General features: G+C 41.0%; 1 protein-coding gene across 2 annotated transcripts in view; it reads right to left on the bottom strand.

The window, feature by feature from the left end:
* LOC102084597 (uncharacterized) overlaps positions 1–16,733 on the bottom strand; it is a 98,674-nt gene that overhangs the window by 10,873 nt on the left and 71,068 nt on the right. For both annotated transcript variants that reach the window (XM_065030448.1, XM_065030449.1), the window contains 17 exons: positions 16,332–16,505; positions 15,421–15,628; positions 14,039–14,205; positions 12,602–12,714; positions 11,470–11,548; positions 10,736–10,873; positions 9,841–10,003; positions 8,449–8,570; positions 7,405–7,545; positions 6,295–6,408; positions 5,772–5,900; positions 5,122–5,283; positions 3,867–4,031; positions 2,668–2,833; positions 1,231–1,415; positions 557–649; positions 104–308 (listed from right to left, as the gene is read on the bottom strand). In XM_065030448.1, coding sequence (XP_064886520.1) covers positions 104–308; positions 557–649; positions 1,231–1,415; positions 2,668–2,833; positions 3,867–4,031; positions 5,122–5,283; positions 5,772–5,900; positions 6,295–6,408; positions 7,405–7,545; positions 8,449–8,570; positions 9,841–10,003; positions 10,736–10,873; positions 11,470–11,548; positions 12,602–12,714; positions 14,039–14,205; positions 15,421–15,628; positions 16,332–16,505 — 2,524 coding nt within the window. The remainder of the gene's footprint in view (positions 1–103; positions 309–556; positions 650–1,230; positions 1,416–2,667; positions 2,834–3,866; positions 4,032–5,121; positions 5,284–5,771; positions 5,901–6,294; positions 6,409–7,404; positions 7,546–8,448; positions 8,571–9,840; positions 10,004–10,735; positions 10,874–11,469; positions 11,549–12,601; positions 12,715–14,038; positions 14,206–15,420; positions 15,629–16,331; positions 16,506–16,733) is intronic.

The following is a 16,733-nucleotide window of genomic DNA, read 5'->3' as shown; positions in this document are numbered from 1 at the left end:
AAAACAGAAACATTTGTGCTATTCAGCATCTATTATACTCCATTTTCTTTTGCCCTGCACTGACATTGTCCTTATTCTTCTTGCTTTGTGTGATTTTGCTTACTTTGCAATTCATTCTGCATTTGCTGGACAGTGTCCTGAACTTTACGGAGGTAAAGCGGGAGCTTGCTTCTCAAGATCTGCCTGGTTCCGCTTTGCTTCCACACCTGGGCGACAGCTCTGGCCACGCTGTGGAGGAATCCTGCAGCCTTGTGCAAGGCTGTCGAAGGCCAGCCAGCTGCTTCAGCCAGAAAATCAACTTGCTGCACCTACAGTGGTTCCCAAAAAAACAAATACCAAAATACATAGTGATCACAGCCAAAGCTTTGACTCCATTCCAAGACAATTCTGAACTCTTCAGTGTTGGTGCAGACATAGGAGCTTTACCACTAAATGTGCTTTTTGCCAATGTATGAATTGCAGGTTAGCACAGGATTAAGCATTTAAAGGTCTGAGCAAAACAAAATGAGTGCATGCAATATAATGAGTTTTTAATTAATGATGTACAGATACTTACTGATCTCTTCAATCTCCACATATATCCGTCAAACTTCTTCATCTTCTCCAGCAGTTTGGTTTTCAGAAGGCTCCCAATTTCATTAAGTTTGTGCTGTGAGAAGATGAATAAAACCCTTGAATTTATGAGTTAGAATTGCTTGTGCTGGGTCCAAATCGCTCAAAGTTTGTACTGGTTTAAATGCCAGCAAAGATCCGCAGTGGCCTCCCATTGCTACAGGGAAATGACGTCAGTGTTATTCAGTGGTTCGAAATGGGAACAGAAGAGTCTAAGGATGAAACACCAAAAGGCCTCCAAGTATGTGAAACCCTTTTAGAAGCAAAAGCACATTCAGGGATTCTGACTGCAGTTTTGTAACCGATGTGCTGAGCTGCCCTGGCCCACCACTGCTGCTCTTGCTTTACCCACCCTCTTCAGAAGATCCACCCTTTAGGAGAGGGTCCCGTAATTTCTATGATCTCTAGGTATGGCTGAACCTTTTAATTCTCACCATGGCATCTTTTCACACCAAAGTGAAAAACAATGTTTAAAAACTGCATAATTCCCCCTTTTGCCCGGTTACTTACCAAAAGTCACACATGAAGCCTACCTGAGAGGTGCTCCAGCAAACTGAAAAGATTAAACAATATGCTGGAAAAATCACACTGCAGTTAACTACAGCTGAAGGGTCTCACCTCAGTCTTAAGAACTGGATCCCCACATCCGTGGGCCAGAAAACTCAGGCTTCCATTAACAGCTGCGAGAGTCATTTGTCCCATGTTTTCTTGCCTTTCACCATTGATGCTGAGGTAGGTATTGATGGTTGCCATCTGTTGCCCATCCGTACAAGCACTGAATTCCATTCCTTCTTCCAAATCCCCTTAGAGAATGAAAAGAGAGAGCTTGGCTTACAGGAACAACACTGAGAGACATTGTTTCAAAGCCAGCTCTTTAATTACTTAGGTGATGAGTCAGTGGCTGAGTGTGTTAGGTGTTTGTGAAAGAAAAAAAACAACAAAAAACCTAGAGGAGATAAACAGGAGAAAATGAGATCAATGTCAGTGTGTGATTCTTCTCTTGTGTGGCTTGAGAATGATTGACAAATACTGATATGCTACTTGAAGCACTAGGTTAATCTAAATAATTCACTCAGTCATAGTGATTTACAGGCTTTTTTGTGCTTTAGTCTTTCACTGTCCCTTGTTGCTGATGTTTCAGAACTGCTTAGACCATAAATGAAGGTGTCAGTCACACGTTCACCCATCACACATAAGCTGTTTCTGCCCAAGTACTGATCAGCATAAGCAGAAATGGTTGGCGAAGTGCACACAGAATCTGGGTTGAGAGAGTTGAGCTGAATCATTAATGCATCACGGCACGTACAAGTGAGGCCATGGACCTGAGAGAACCTCCCCTGCAGAAGTGTGCAGTGGTGAATCCGTAACTGCGAGTAGAGCTGGGATTGCCACAACACGAGTTTCAGACAACTGTCACACCACCAAATCTACCTGGTTTGCACAGAAATGTAGCCAAAAGGTGGATAAGTCACAACAGAAAGTGCTTGCAGCGGGTGTCATTCCATCAAACTTCAGTCATCTGAAAGTTTGGCACAGCCCGGTTCCCTCTGTTGTCAGTCAGAACTGAGAGAATCCCCTGCAGAGAGTGATTCCCCACATCCTATATTTCATATACAGGTTTCAGCGTGGGGCCGTCAGCCTCCTTCCCCTCATTGGAATTGGAATGTAACAATTCTCTTAAATGAGGCACAAAACTTTAGGATGGCTAAATCAAAATGAATCCTATGTTTGATCACTATTATAATCCTCCTCTGGCTAGTAATCATTCAAATGTCTCCCAAGCTGACCTTTGTATAACAAGCCTTGCGCTTCAGCTTTTCATCATTTGAAAGACCATGGCTGGAATTGCCATGAAACGGAGCTAGCTTGGCACCAGAGACACAAACCCTTTCTGCCCACCTTTTCATACCAGTGACAGCTGTGACTCATGGAATCTGTCCAACGTACCTCAAGTTGGACAGGACCCACAGGATCACCAAGTCCAGCTCCCTGCTCCTTACAGGACCAGTGAAACCAAATCATATGACTGTCAGAGTTGTCTGGGAAGGTACATACCTTTCAAATACCCCACGTAGCACTGAAAACACTCCTTTCCTTTCGAAGCAGCTACTTTTACTTTCTCTTTTTGATCCATAATCCCCTCCACCAGGATCTGGCTCTGAACGGATGAGGAAGCAGCAGTTCCTGTCAGGCCCAGCCAAACATCTTCAAAGGCTCGGAACTGCAGCCATAAAGGAAAAACATTTATTCATAGCCACTGCACAGAATTAATGAATGTTCAGAGATGATGCTCAAATATAAGTGCTCCCCAGGGAAAGGTAAATGGGGAGGAAAATGTTTCCCAGCGCTTGTGCACGACACAGGAGTTACGCTCTCCAGAGAGGCACAAGCATCGGGAGGATTGGTCATGAGCCGAAGGACCGGACAGCACGAGGCTGTGCACAAAATGTCAATGGTAGCAGGGAGAGAAACAGACTCTGCGTTCCCTGTGGGGCTGCTTGTTTGTGCCATGTATTCCAAAACAAAGAACAGAGACAGCTGATACTTCTTTCATCTCCTTTCTAAAAAGGGATGGAAAAATAATTTAGTATTTGTCTTAGCCTGTTACTAATTAGATCATCGCTTTGTTAAGGGGTGGCCTGCTGTCTCGTTTAATTATGACTGACCACCCACATTGCTCCTAATTAAGAGTTTGGATGGTGCTGATCACACTAGTTTTCTGTCTCACTCTGTTTGCCACTATCAGCTTCTCCACCTTATTCATTTCACAGAAATTTAAGAGTGAATAGCAAATAGAGGGGGAGAGAAAAAGGAGGAGATTTGCCTCAGGATGAGCATCGTATTAGCTGTTCCGTGCCTTTCTTAAGGCCATTTCTTTTCCTGGCAAATGATGCTTTGTGTGAGTCCCACATTCTGTTTCCTTTTTTTTTTCTTTGTTATGGTGTAAAAGCACATGCCTCACCAAACAGAGCAGTCGTGCTGAAGATGGTGAGCTAATAACACACAGCCTCTTCAAACTTATATACTGCAGTTGATACACAGTTACGGTATTTGTCCCTGAGCTCTGCCGATAACTAATGTTGGTGTCTTCCTGATCACGCTGCGTGTGCATTGCATAACTGCTCCTTCAAAAACACAACTACACAAACCAGGAGTATTTTGTGTTGCCTGATCAGTTTGCAGGACAGATGGCATCAGGCCTTTAGAAACAAAACCCCAAAACCAAGTGCCACGAAAAGAAAATAAAAACTCACTTCAATTTCCAAAGAATAGTTCTTCACAGCAGCTGTACTCTGATTTTTTAAGGATACTCCAATCAACCCCTCATCTCTCCCATGGCCAGCAAGGTGGAATCTGCCCTCCGATCGCAAAATGATGTCATCTTTGTTGAGCTGGTGTTTTCCAGAAAAAACAATTACCTAAGTATGAACAAAAAAGGTATTAAAGCTTAATTCTTCCAAAGAAATAGGCTCTGCATAAAGTAGTGAGAGGTTGTACAATGTTAGCATCCTCATGAAATTACACAATGAAGCGATGAACGAAACTTGTACTTTCAGAAACCAGCACATCCTCCTTCTCACAGCATGGTCTTCATTACACCTTCAGGTTCTGGGGTATAACAAAGAGTCTTCAGTGACAACAGCTGCAATATATTTTATTCAAACACATGCATTTTTCTTTGTTCTTACGCTCCCCCCCTACTCCAGCTGGGCATTTTGAAGGATGCCTTTGAAGAAAAGGATCCAAAAGGATACAGAGGCACCTGATTTTGAAGTGACCTCATGTATATTTTAGCATTATAAACAGCCTCTAACACATCTTGGTCCTGCAAAAAGTTTTCACTGGCATCAAACTTTGGCTGCTGTTGCCCATCGCTAACGAGGTGTGTGGAAGCAAATGAGGAATCCAGCTGAGATGCGTAATAGCCACAGAGGACTGGGAAGAGACCACATTTATTACAAGTTCCATGCTTTATGTTTGTTGTGAATATTAACGGGCAACTCGGGGGTCCAGTGTGCACCTAAGGAAGATCATGGATGGGTCTTTGGTTTCTGTGTGTAATATAAAAATAAATGACAACTAGAAGGTTACGCTAAGGTCCAAAAATTTATCACTAGCAGCAGAGCAGCCATAAAAACCAGTAAACTTTTACCTACAGGGGAAGGAAAGCACTCCTATTCCTCTCTAGTTTCCTTTTTGATCCCTTATGAGCCTGTTTTCATGTTCTTCAGGAAGAGGAAATTAACAGACCTTTGAGAGAGGAGTAGGAAAGCAAGAACACGGAGGAAGGGGGAATGTTTATGGTTGTAACAGGACCTATAGAATATCCTACAGTGGCAAACACAACCTTTCTGCCTCAGCCAAGTAAATGACACTGGTTTTTTACAGTACGTTAAGTTACAGAGTATGGCAATTCTTGTGAAAAGCTGCAGCTGAGGAAAACTGCATCTCCAAATCAGTAATTACATTTAAAGTGAAGTAGGTTCAATGTGTTTATGTGAGACTTACATTTGGAAGGTCACAGAACTCCAAGCTCACGTAGTAGTCCAGGAAAGATGAGTAGTTTGTTTCTGTTTTACCCAGAATCTTCTGTTTGGTGCATGAGGTCAGGAAAATATTTTCCAGAACAGCTTCTAACTGAAATTTATCAGGATACAAGAAGTGATTTCTCTGCAATGAACCAAGAAAACAAAGTTAAAACATGACAACAGAATCTCAGACACTCCTCTGTGTCCCATCCCAGCTCTCAGCCCCATCCCGTCCCCATTCTGTCTTTTTTTATTCTGGTAGCTTTAGGGTTTTAATGTAACATTTCCAAAATGTAGCATTTCCACTCACAATGTTTTGGCTTATCAGCAGAGTTTCTGGTCCCTGTCCTACAGAATTAACTCAACAGTTTTCCAAATTAAAGGGCATAAGTGAGGCCTCTAGCTTGTAAAAATTCCTTTTTTCTTAATTATGCTACATTTAGCTTTCTTCCTGTGCAGAGAGATATGTAAAAGGCAAAATGAAATAATGGTATTTCACAGAAAGTGGCACTCTACAGGAGCTTTCTTAAAATCCACTCAAGCTTCCATATAAAACTAAATAAATTCCCATCTATTAAGAACATCTCCCATAAAAATGGTGAGTTAACAGATACAACCACCTTCTCTTACCTCATATGTTAGATTGTGTTTGAATTTTTTGTCATCCCACTTCAGATCTAGATATTCGTTAAACAATGCTGATCTTTGCTCTAGAGACCCACATGCGTGCACGTGTTCTACACTCAACACTCTCTGGAGCTGGAAGAGAGAAAAATTAAGGCATTAAGTAATTTTCTAAAAACTGTGTTTGGCATATGGCAGAGAAGTATGTTTTCTGCGTGAAACTACATGTCTGTGAGAAGCCCCAAAAGGTCTATATATCCATAAGAGACTGCTTCAGTCTCTACTGAGAAACCCGAGGGGTTGCCAATTCTGTCCTGAGGAAAAGCTGCATCCCAAATACAACCAGATCTGGCAACATGAAACAGAATTCTTCACAGCTTGTATTTTTCTTCCTTTGAGACATGAGAAGGTTGACTTGAAGTAAAAGGTTTTTATATCCTAACAAGTGCAGAAAAAAAAAATCATTCTGTGAGACTCAAACCCAGAAATCTCACTACACCCATCCCTTCTTAGACTCCAAGGCTCATACCTGACCCGAAGCGAGCGTCACACAGCCAGCCCAGGCGGTGACGTCCCTCTTGGACTTGTCCTGCAGGGTCAGTCGGATGTCCGCAGGCTGCCCGCCATTCCCTGCCAGCTGCAGCTGCATCACAAGAGAAGGATTTGGCGAGGGAAGCAAGACTAGAACCAGCAGAAGAGCCTGCAGGGTGATGGAGCAGAACGATCCCCACCCAGTGGAGAAAAAAAGAATTAAACCTGGGACAGAACCATGTCACAACGCCATGGAACTCCAGGCGGCCTGGAAGCTCAAGGCCTCAGGCAAACATGCAGGGAAACCGCACTTTCACAACCAAGGCAACAGAAGTCCTGATATCTCCTCTGGAAGCTGCACTGGGTCTATCATGCACAGCAATTAACGACACCAGAGGAATAATGACGCTACAAGAGAACTCCTCTGAATACAACACTTGAGACACATTGACTACGTAGTGAAACACCCTGAGAGCACTCTGTGGCACCACTAAGTACCAAAAAGGCTCCAGATGAACAAACAGAACATGGCGGCGTTTGCACAGCTTATTACTGAGCAGAAACTCTCCAGCCCCAGCAGCGGAGCGCCTGGTGCACGCAGTGCATTTTCAGACAGAAAATATTCTGTAGTCTTTGATCTTGAAGGATGATTTGTGGAGTTCTTCCTCTTTTTCTCACACATGCTTTGCAAGTGCACCTTACAATGGTATTTTAAAGCCTTTCTAGTCTCATGTATTTTCACACTTGTGTTGCAATTTCCTATATACTCCAAAAATGGAGAATTTTTGTGGAATGGAAGTTTGTTCATCACTTTGTGGAATACATTTGCCACATTGTTAACATTCTCATTGCTAGGCTGGCTCGTGCACTTACGGCTTCTTACCACCCAAAAGAGGTCAGTGCTAAAATGTGCAGACAGGTACTGCCAGCCAGCAACGGTTATGCTTAGAAAGGGAAACAACACAGGTGGTTTGGACACAAGGAGCCCTTGGTGCTCTTTATGTTCTTCAGGACAGTACCTGGTTCTGCAGTCCTTTGAGATGAAAGGTACGCTAACAGCAAATACAGTACTACAGCTTTGGATTCTGCAGCCTCTTCATGATCTCACCTGCTGGTTGTACTTCCTGCCTCTCTGTTCTGACAGGGCACGGACCTCCAGTTGCTTCAGGGTGTAGTTAAAGGGGTGGGTAACAGTGGCTCTGAACCTTGTAACCTCTCTTCCAAACTTCAGAGAAGATGACACTGATATCTGATACATATCAACAGATGCAAAAGGAAGTTCTAAAGTAAATGTTGGAATTTTAGCACTTTTCAAAGAAATTAAGAAATTCTAATTATTTTTGCAGGTACACTGATGTTTCTGCATGGTAACATATTTTATACATTGTCTTTTGTCTTTATTCAGAGAAAAATGTAATACTCAGTCAAGGTGCTGCATTTCAGACACACAAAGATGGCAGAGCTAGTTCAAGTCAGACAGCTTCAGTATTTAACCACATTTGGAAGCAAATTTAACCAAAGTTCTCCTAGTTCTTTTTTGCTATTTTTAAAAAATAATGCTGACTTAAAGAAAAACAAAATCTGGTTTAAACTGTGCCAAAGCTGTCATTCTCACTCATAAAGAGGAGAATGAAAGAATGAAATACAAAAGAGCTTCAATGGAATCAGTAATGCTGAAAATGCGAAGCAGAGGTATGTGTCACTTCTGCGCGGGCAAACACAGCACATCCGTGCAACAGGGAGGCTCTTCATCCTGTTCAACCTCACATTTACTCATCTCTCTTAGATTTTATTTCTTCCTTTGCTTTATTCTTCCCATCTACTCTCAAAAGCTGCCTTAGAGTCTGAGAGTGTTTGGAATGGCCTTTATCCGGTGCTTTGAGCCACAGGCCATTGCCTTTGGTTATGCAGCAACATGTGGGGTCACTGCAAACAAAACAAATCACATGGTCTGAAAATGCTTCAAACAAGAATACTGGCTGCTCATCTTTCATAATCATAACGTTTTGTATATCCAAAGAGAACAGTTTACCTCCTACTTGAATTCCCCGGCTTGCTTAATGCCTTTTTTTTTTTTAAAGAAAACAAACAAAAAAACCCCACTTGATATTCCTGTGATTCTCCTGACATTACTTGCTCTGGGCTGCTGTACCTGCTCCTTCTCATTCCAGATGACAGTCAGATCATCCCGGTGACTGCGTGCCGAATGTTTCACGTGTAAGTTGACCCTGGAATGCCACGGGAAAGCGATGGAGAGAGGGTGGAAAAGTTCCACTATAAGAAAAAAAAAAAGCAAGTGAGTCTTCCCCACCAGAAATTGTGACCGTTCATTTTCTGATGCAGGCACAGGACGTGTTCTCCCACAGGCAGCAGGGAGCCGCTGCTTCCCGGAGGAAACACGGTCCTTGCTCACACACACCACCCCCCACAACAACCACAATGACTTCAGTGGGATGATTTCTGCTAAATATGAAGAAATGTAAGGGAAAACAGGAGTCCTTTATTTCCCAGCGAAACAGTAATCACCTGCAAAGATCAAAAGACTGATATCTACACCCAAAGAAACTCCAGCAAGACATCCAGGAAAAAAAAATCTTTCTGAAGCTGAGATAACCCTGCACCAGAAGAGGAACAGCTTACAACTCTCATATAAGTGTGTGCAGTTATTTTCAGATAATGCAGCCTTAAAATAAGGGTTTAGCACCTCAAGGTGGCAGCCGGCATGACCAGAGCTCCCAGTGCAGCAGAATAACAGAATTTACTACAGTTTTGGAAAAAACTCAGAAATGGGTGACATTAAAATAACAAAAAAATAAAATTAAATTCAGGAGGGACAAAACACACAAAGGAAGAAGAAACCAGAAAAATAAACAAAAATGAACTTCAACCGAAATGTTTTTACACTCCAAATTCAAAGGGACACTCGGGCAACATTCAGGAAAAATGTTATTTGTGGGATGTGTCTGTTTATACGTCTAGTGCAGTGACTGAAGGACAAACCTGTGTGTGGGTCACCTCAAAACCCGTTCCTTCTATCAACTGAGAGAGGTTTGCATTTATTATGAGCCACCCTGACCACTGGGTTACTGGGTGTTTGAGGCTGAATCCCTCCCAGCCAGGATCCCAGCACCGTGCCTAGAAAGAAAGTAGCTGCAATACTTGAGCTCTCTGTTTACCAATGGTGCCTAGTCCAAAACTAGTTCCTAGGTTTCCTTTGCTCTTCATTAAATACTCAAAAGCAAATATAAAAATAAACCCAAATGTTTCATATAATCCAGAACACTTCTGAAATTTGTTGTAAAATGACACTGGACATTTTAAATGGTTGATGACTTCACTCTGGCCAAACTTCTCCCTGGCACTACTGAAGTTTATTTAAGCTTTACATTCCATGTCCAGAAAGCAGAAACAGTGTTCTGAAATGGATGTTTCTAACAGCCAGAGTCATCATGATTTTAAAGCAAATAAGACCTTAGAAGATTTATGTGGTTTAGTTTATTTTCTAGTCTGCTATCAACACTGGCAAAAGAGTTGAGAAACCCACCCTGAACGTCGTGAGCTCCGAGCAGCCTTGGGAAGAGCCCAGTGTAAGTGCCTGTGACCTTCAGCTCTTTGCCGTCCCACAGAGCGATGTGCCTCAGCAAACGTGTTCTGTTGCCTCTCTGGTAAACCGTCAGGAACACAAGCTGCCTTGGAACAATTTTTAACTAAAAACAAAAGAGGGGAAACATATTAAATCCCAAGTTGTCTGAAAAGTTTAAAACCTAAGTGTGTAATTTTGATACCGTAAAGTCCTATGGGATCTAGCTTTAGAAATGCATTTAGAAAAGGTAGAGTACAATGATACCCTAAAGCCCACTGCTTTTGTACAGGCAGCAATTCATTTCTACTTGCCTTTATTTCTACAGTAAGTCATTACACATAATGGAACATAGATACAAAAATTAGTATCCCCTTTACACTAGTGTTTCCTTATTATATATTTTGATTTTCTGTTTCTCTATGTCATTCAATAATTCTTACAACATCAAGAGCCCCACTATAACAGAATAAATCCAGCAGGTAGCGCAAACAATAGTATCTATTTGTGACATCTTTTCTTCCTGATTTAGAAAAAAACGTTACGTGTGGTACCTGCATAATAAAAATTGGCAATTGGTCAGTTTGTAATATATTATTTACTTCCTATATATCCTATATATGTGTTTTGTCTATAGGAGCAAACCAAGCAGTTTATACCATTGGATACCCAACTAATGTACAGTCAAATGTTTGCTCACGCTACTGGAGAAATCAAGGGCAAAGCACCTCACAGTGACTGAGGCTGCATTTGACCTTCACTGTCCGGCAGCCACCACCCTCAATGCCGTGCTCTAGAAATGTCACAGCCATGCTCTAGAAATGTCACAGCTTTTGCCATCTGAGCTGGTGATACCAACCTGGGACATCGTCTGGATTACTTCAATGACATTAGTGTAGCTGGTTCCAGTGAGAGTTAGCTTGGCTGTCACGTTGAAATCCCTCTTTTCCATCCTGAGGAAGAGTTTGCCTTTTGCTTCACTCATATCATAATTTACCTTTTCAAGTTCCCATAAAATAATTTTTTTTAAAAAAGAAGAAGAAATAAAAGAGAAAGATAAAATAATTATTGTGCTCACATTCTTCGTACAGTATGTTAAATTATGGTCCTGAGGACCTAAGAGAGCTCTGATTTTCCCTTACGTCCACATTATAGAAGGCATGGCTACAAAACAGCATAAACTGAATATCATGCATAAGAAATTAGTTTTTACATGAGCAGGAGTAACTGTGCTGCATTTAACTGACAAATAACCCCCTTCACCCTCCTTGCATATCCTTGCTGTTGGGTATTTCTGCACTGCAAACCGCCAACATCCAGAACCTATTTCTGCTCAGTCTCTCTTTTCCTAGTAGCCAGAATAATAAAAACCATTCCTGAGAGGCGTCTACCAGAAGTCACAATTAATGCAAAGTTAAATGGAATAAATCCTTTCCAGTAGGTTGAGACTATTAGCATCTTTGAAAACATGAACATCCTCAATAACAACAAGGTCAGAGATACTAGTACTAGAAATAATGCAGCTTGATTCCTAAAATACTAAACAAGTCTAATTTGCAGTAATGTATGTGATGATAACTTGCAAACAGTTACCTTAGAAGAGAGTTCTGCTGCACTGGGGAAGTGCTGTAGGAAGGGATGAGTCTGGAGTGCTTTTATATTCAGCTCTTCACTAGAGGGAAGAAATACACTTTCGTTCAACAGTATTTCAAATCCACTCTCGGTGATGTCACAAGTTATCCGAGAAACCTCGGAGTCTGCCACAGCTTTTAGAGCTGCAAACTGCAGTAACTCCCACTGCACACTCACCCAGCCCACATTATTTGATGCATTCACACAAAGGTAAAGGAGAACAAACAGAAGAGCCACCTCTGACCTCCATGGAAAGCCTGTGCATGCACCCCGGGATGAATGTGGCCCAGTGGATCAGAAATTACTTCGGCTAGTCATTTACTAGCCATAGGAAGTGCATTAGCTTTTTTAAAAGTGTGATAGGTATTTTGGAATCTGACTTTGCAAGCATTGTCATGGCTTCCAGACTTAGAATTTACAATTCACAGTGAGTTCAACCTACAAGACTTTTCAGTGCAAAGGTCTTTTGCTAGAAACTTAAGAAATATCTGAATACCCCAAGGCTGAAAATATTACGCCTCTTAAACACCCTCAAAAGGCTACAGTTTTGTTTGTAAGGTATACCAAATATTTCTGTTCAGACACTTTTGAAGTAAAGAATTACTCTATTCATTCTTTGTTTCTTCAAAGAACTTTGAAAATTTTTAGAAGGCAGAAGAAAAATAGAGAAAACAGCAGAGAAGGAAGATACAGCCATACTGATATCAGCTTAGAAAACTGAGTGAGTCTCCATCATTTTATACAAGGTTCAGCTGTGCCAAAACGCTGTACTAAGATTTAAACAGTTATGTCATGTTAAGGTATATTTTTAAGTACTTGTCTTGCTAGAGTTTTATGGATTATTTCACCGTCTGCTGCTTCGGTGCTGTGGGGTCAGGCAAAAAGCCAAGCATGCCCAAGCTGGGAGGAGGGGAATCTCTCCGCAGCCCGTCACGAACTTCCCAAGGTGTATGGACTGTTTGGTGTGACTATTCACTTCATCAAAAATCTGTTATCCATTTCACCAGTGCTTTGGTGACTAAACCCATAATGTTTTCCACAGAATCAGAGTGGCCTAATGACAATTTTGAAGTGCTCAGAATGACCCTTTTACCCCTGATGATCTTTTTTCCTGCTGATGGCAAAGGAGAAGTTCATGTTCCGTTCCCAGGTCAGCCCCAGAGCTCCTTCAAGTTCACTTTCAGTCAGCACTTCTTGAACTGTCATCTGGGGAGGAGGAAATAAACAAATCGCGTGCCATAGCTGCTACTCAGCATTTCACTTAAACTAAGCAGTCTATGACTGACTTAAAACCAGCATCTTGACTGAAGTTTATCGTCCATACAGCCTTCTAGATACTTTCTAGACCTAAATCAAAAGCATCACGAGATGGCTTTGTTTTCTTTCCTGTGAGTTTCCATAGTCACTTGCATTATTGACAAACATTAGCGTTACTTTCAATGTATCCTTATCTGGTTTAAGCCTAGAGCCACAGGGTCTTGTTTGTCTCCTCACTCTTCTTTTTCATATACTGTAAAGATACTGCCTTTCCTTCTTTGTTTTGCTGAAACGGAACTCCACAAATCTTTTACTCCAGGGTATTTTCTTCCTCCCACAGCTGGGAGCTCATCTACAGGTTTATCCTGAAACTGCTAAAGAATCCCTCTGGAGAAGACAAGCAACACACTTAAATATCAACACATGGTGTGTTTGGCAAAGTCTGTGGGAACAGTGATTTCTGATGTCCCATGACTACACACATAACTTACACATGAGGCAAGGCACCAAAAGAATAACTATCTCTGTTTTTCTTTGTTTTTCACACAAACATTTAGAGGACGAAAGACATTTCACAGAAGATTGAGGGGGAAGAAGCAGGGGATATATCTAATATATTTCAATAAAATGTTGGCATTGAATATTCCCTTGAAACACACTTAATATGCAGGTTGAATATTAATCTAATGTTTGTTTTCAGAAAAGTCTTTAATCTTGTATCCTAGATACTTAGCCTCTTAACTGAAGAGAAGGCGACGGATGAGTTGGATGTGCTGTACTACCCTCCAAAAGGGAGGGAGACATTTCAACTGATACTTTTTTCTCCCAAGGGATGAGCAGGTACAGCTTTTGCTGATCCTATCGAGCAGTTTGGAATACAAATCTATTTCTGCTTATTCAACACCAAAACTTTTTAGGTATCTATGCTACAAATGGTTTAACCAAGGCAAGGAATTCCCTAGGTATAAAGGATAGTTGTTTTCTACCAAAAGTCTTAGTAAGGCATATCAGCCAGGAAGTGACAGTAAATCTATTGTTCTGAAGTGATTCATCCTGAAATACCTGCTCAGTTTCCTTGGAAACAGAGCATTAGCTGCATATTTAAGTTAAACAAGGATTCAGTTAAACTGCACCAAATCACCTCTCATCTGCACCTGTATTAACCTGGAGTAATTTCAGTGAGGCTGCTGGAAGCACTCTGGATATACACTAGTGTAATTCAGAGAAAAGCTCTAATCAAAGCACAATGAAAGATCTGTGGTTTATTACTTACCTTAAGAAAGAAGGGAAGTCCCAGATGATGGAGCAGTGATATTGAGTGCTTCACCTCTGCCACAAATTCAAATATACCGTTGAGTTGAAAGTCTGTGTCAACATCCATAGTCACAGTTATATCTTTGTCATCATATTGGATTTCACAGGTAGTCTTGGCTTTGTTTTCTAAATAACAAAAACAAAATAATGCCATTTTGAGGGGCCCATTTTCAAGGTATTTCAGTACTGCCTACATAAAATCATTCCAGCCAGATTTGGTTTGAAACATTCATTGTGACAAAGTCATCTATTCAGAATGACAAGCGCTTCAGCCTGTGGATGGTGGAATCCTTGAACATATGAAGTCTTAAGTTAACAGAGCTTGTGTACCCACGTACAAGCGACAAGTGAGCTCCCAACAGTAATGTGGTTTTGCAGCTAGAGCGGATGAGCTTGTACAGCCAACTGCAGCACTTGGCAAGAGTAGCCACATCTTCTAGAGAAGAGCTCTAAGCTGTTCTGACCTCTCGTGACTCCTTCTGTTCCAGCTCCAGCAGACCAACACCGCTCAAACATGACTTGGAAGCCTTTCCCCCATTTTCCTACCAGCTTTTCATATTAAAAAAAAATAAATAAATACAGACTGCTAAGAGAGAAAAATGAGATGAGAGATGTGAAACCCCAAAATTCTTTACAGAGAAGACAAAATTCCAGACATGTCTGCAACCACACAGTGACCACTGTCACCGAAAGCCTGAAAAGCCACCTGTTGTCCTGTTGCTTTTTCAGAATGGGTGAAAAGAGATGGTGCCACTAACATTATTATTGATTCAGTGCCTGCCCACCTCAGTAATTCCTACTCTTTGGTGCTCTCACAGTTGATGGGCTTTTTTCAACAAGAATATACTCCTGTGTGGGCACAATGTAAATCTGCAGCTGAGGGATGTGCAGGTAGGACTTACATCAGGGCAAGCCTGGAGGACAGACTGGCTTATGCAGGATGGGTCTGTCTCCTCTCCACACTTTAAACGACAAAAGCCATTTAGAATTAATTTCAAAGTCCACTTTAAACTAAATAGGAATTCACATTTTTTTGTGCTCTGTAACAAGGTCTTTTGTGTGATATTGGAATCTTATTTTCTGCAGCTAAGTATCTTGGGGATCATTTGTTTTACCAGGTGTTCCCACATGAGATCTTTCCTGGAATTAAAAGAAGAAATGTAACATAACTAATAACAGGTGCAGTTTAAGAATGACAATTTTACTTACATAAAAGAAAAAGCCCCTTTTTAGTTACTGTCAGCAAATCTTCGTCAGTTTGAAGCTGTTGAAAGAATAGCTGAAACATCCTCAAAGAGCTATTATATAGCAAGAACCTGGCAAGGATCAGCAGGTACACACCTGATTTCTGTAAATGGAGAAGCAAGGTGATCGCCTTGGGGTAGCCAGACGCCTGCAGTGCCTCGCTGCTGTGGACACTTTGGCAAAAGATATCCACTTGGTGACCAACATCATAGGAGTTGATTACATACGTGATTGATGTTTCTCCAGCTGCAATGTGCATGTATCTTTCTTGAGTAGTGTTTCTCCCTTGAAAAACCACATTAATCTAAAAAATGACACGTAGATAGAAGTTCTTGAAATGACTTTTGAATACTACTTAACTTTAAAACAGAAGAAAAATGGAAGTGGAAGTTCTCTCTAGTCTATACTTACAGCAAAAATCTATCTATTAACAAAAAAAATCTTAGCCTTTCATTAATCATCTATGACTTTTCCAGTACGAAGTCCATTCAATTGAATGAATTTCAAACCACAGCAGCTTCATTGATTTCTGTCAAATTCTCATTAGGTTCTCTTTTATCCCACAAAAACATGACTCCCTTTATATAAAGGATCCTTGACCCATGCATACTGCCCAATATTTACCAGATAGTAGGTACTCCAACGCTTCCCCGAAAAAGCACTTAAAGAAGTACTTCTTTAAGCACAGAATTCTCACTGAAGAACATGGGAGCAATATTCCAATTCCTGATACAACATGCTGAAACTATTCTCCTGTAGAGTTACAATATCAATACACACTGTACTAACATCAGCATGGACGAATCTGGTCCAGAAAGCAGTCAAAAAGAAATTTCCTATTTCACTAGTTCAGGTTTTAGCCATCCATAGTTTTGATATATCAAAAAAATCTCAGCTTCCATTCTGTACCTCAGAAAACAGTAGTTTTCATTCAAGCCATGGGCTATTACGTTGTAATAAAGGACAATAATTTTAATTAAAAAAAAAAAAAAGAAGAAAGAAACTACCTGTAAAGATGATGGGACTCTGGCTTGTAGCAGCCACGGCCAAGTGTGATGGAAATTCCCAGTTATGTTGGTGCTTGTTTCAAACTCCTGGATTTGTCCTTCAAGAACTGTTAGGTGAGCACCATAATGCACTTTCATACTAAAGCTCTTGATCACTTTCAGGTTCAAGATGGCCTGCGTGCAACAAAGGTAAATTGTGAAAATGCAGCTTTGTAAAAGGTAAAGCTCCTGTTAGGGTTCTTTCATTGCTTCAGGCAGTACCATCTCAAAGATCTGTCAAAAAAATTAATCTTGTATAATTTTATAACACAACATAGTTACAGATGTCTTATTTTTAAATGCAACATCTTAACACGTATTCTCCAGTACAACCTTAACCCTATTCCAGCAGTTATATGATTC

This window comes from Columba livia, chromosome 15 (genome assembly GCF_036013475.1).
Source record: "Columba livia isolate bColLiv1 breed racing homer chromosome 15, bColLiv1.pat.W.v2, whole genome shotgun sequence".
Lineage (NCBI taxonomy): Eukaryota > Metazoa > Chordata > Aves > Columbiformes > Columbidae > Columba > Columba livia.
The sequence above is the reverse complement of the archived record's forward strand: the minus strand, read 5'-3'. Positions and strand labels throughout refer to the sequence as shown.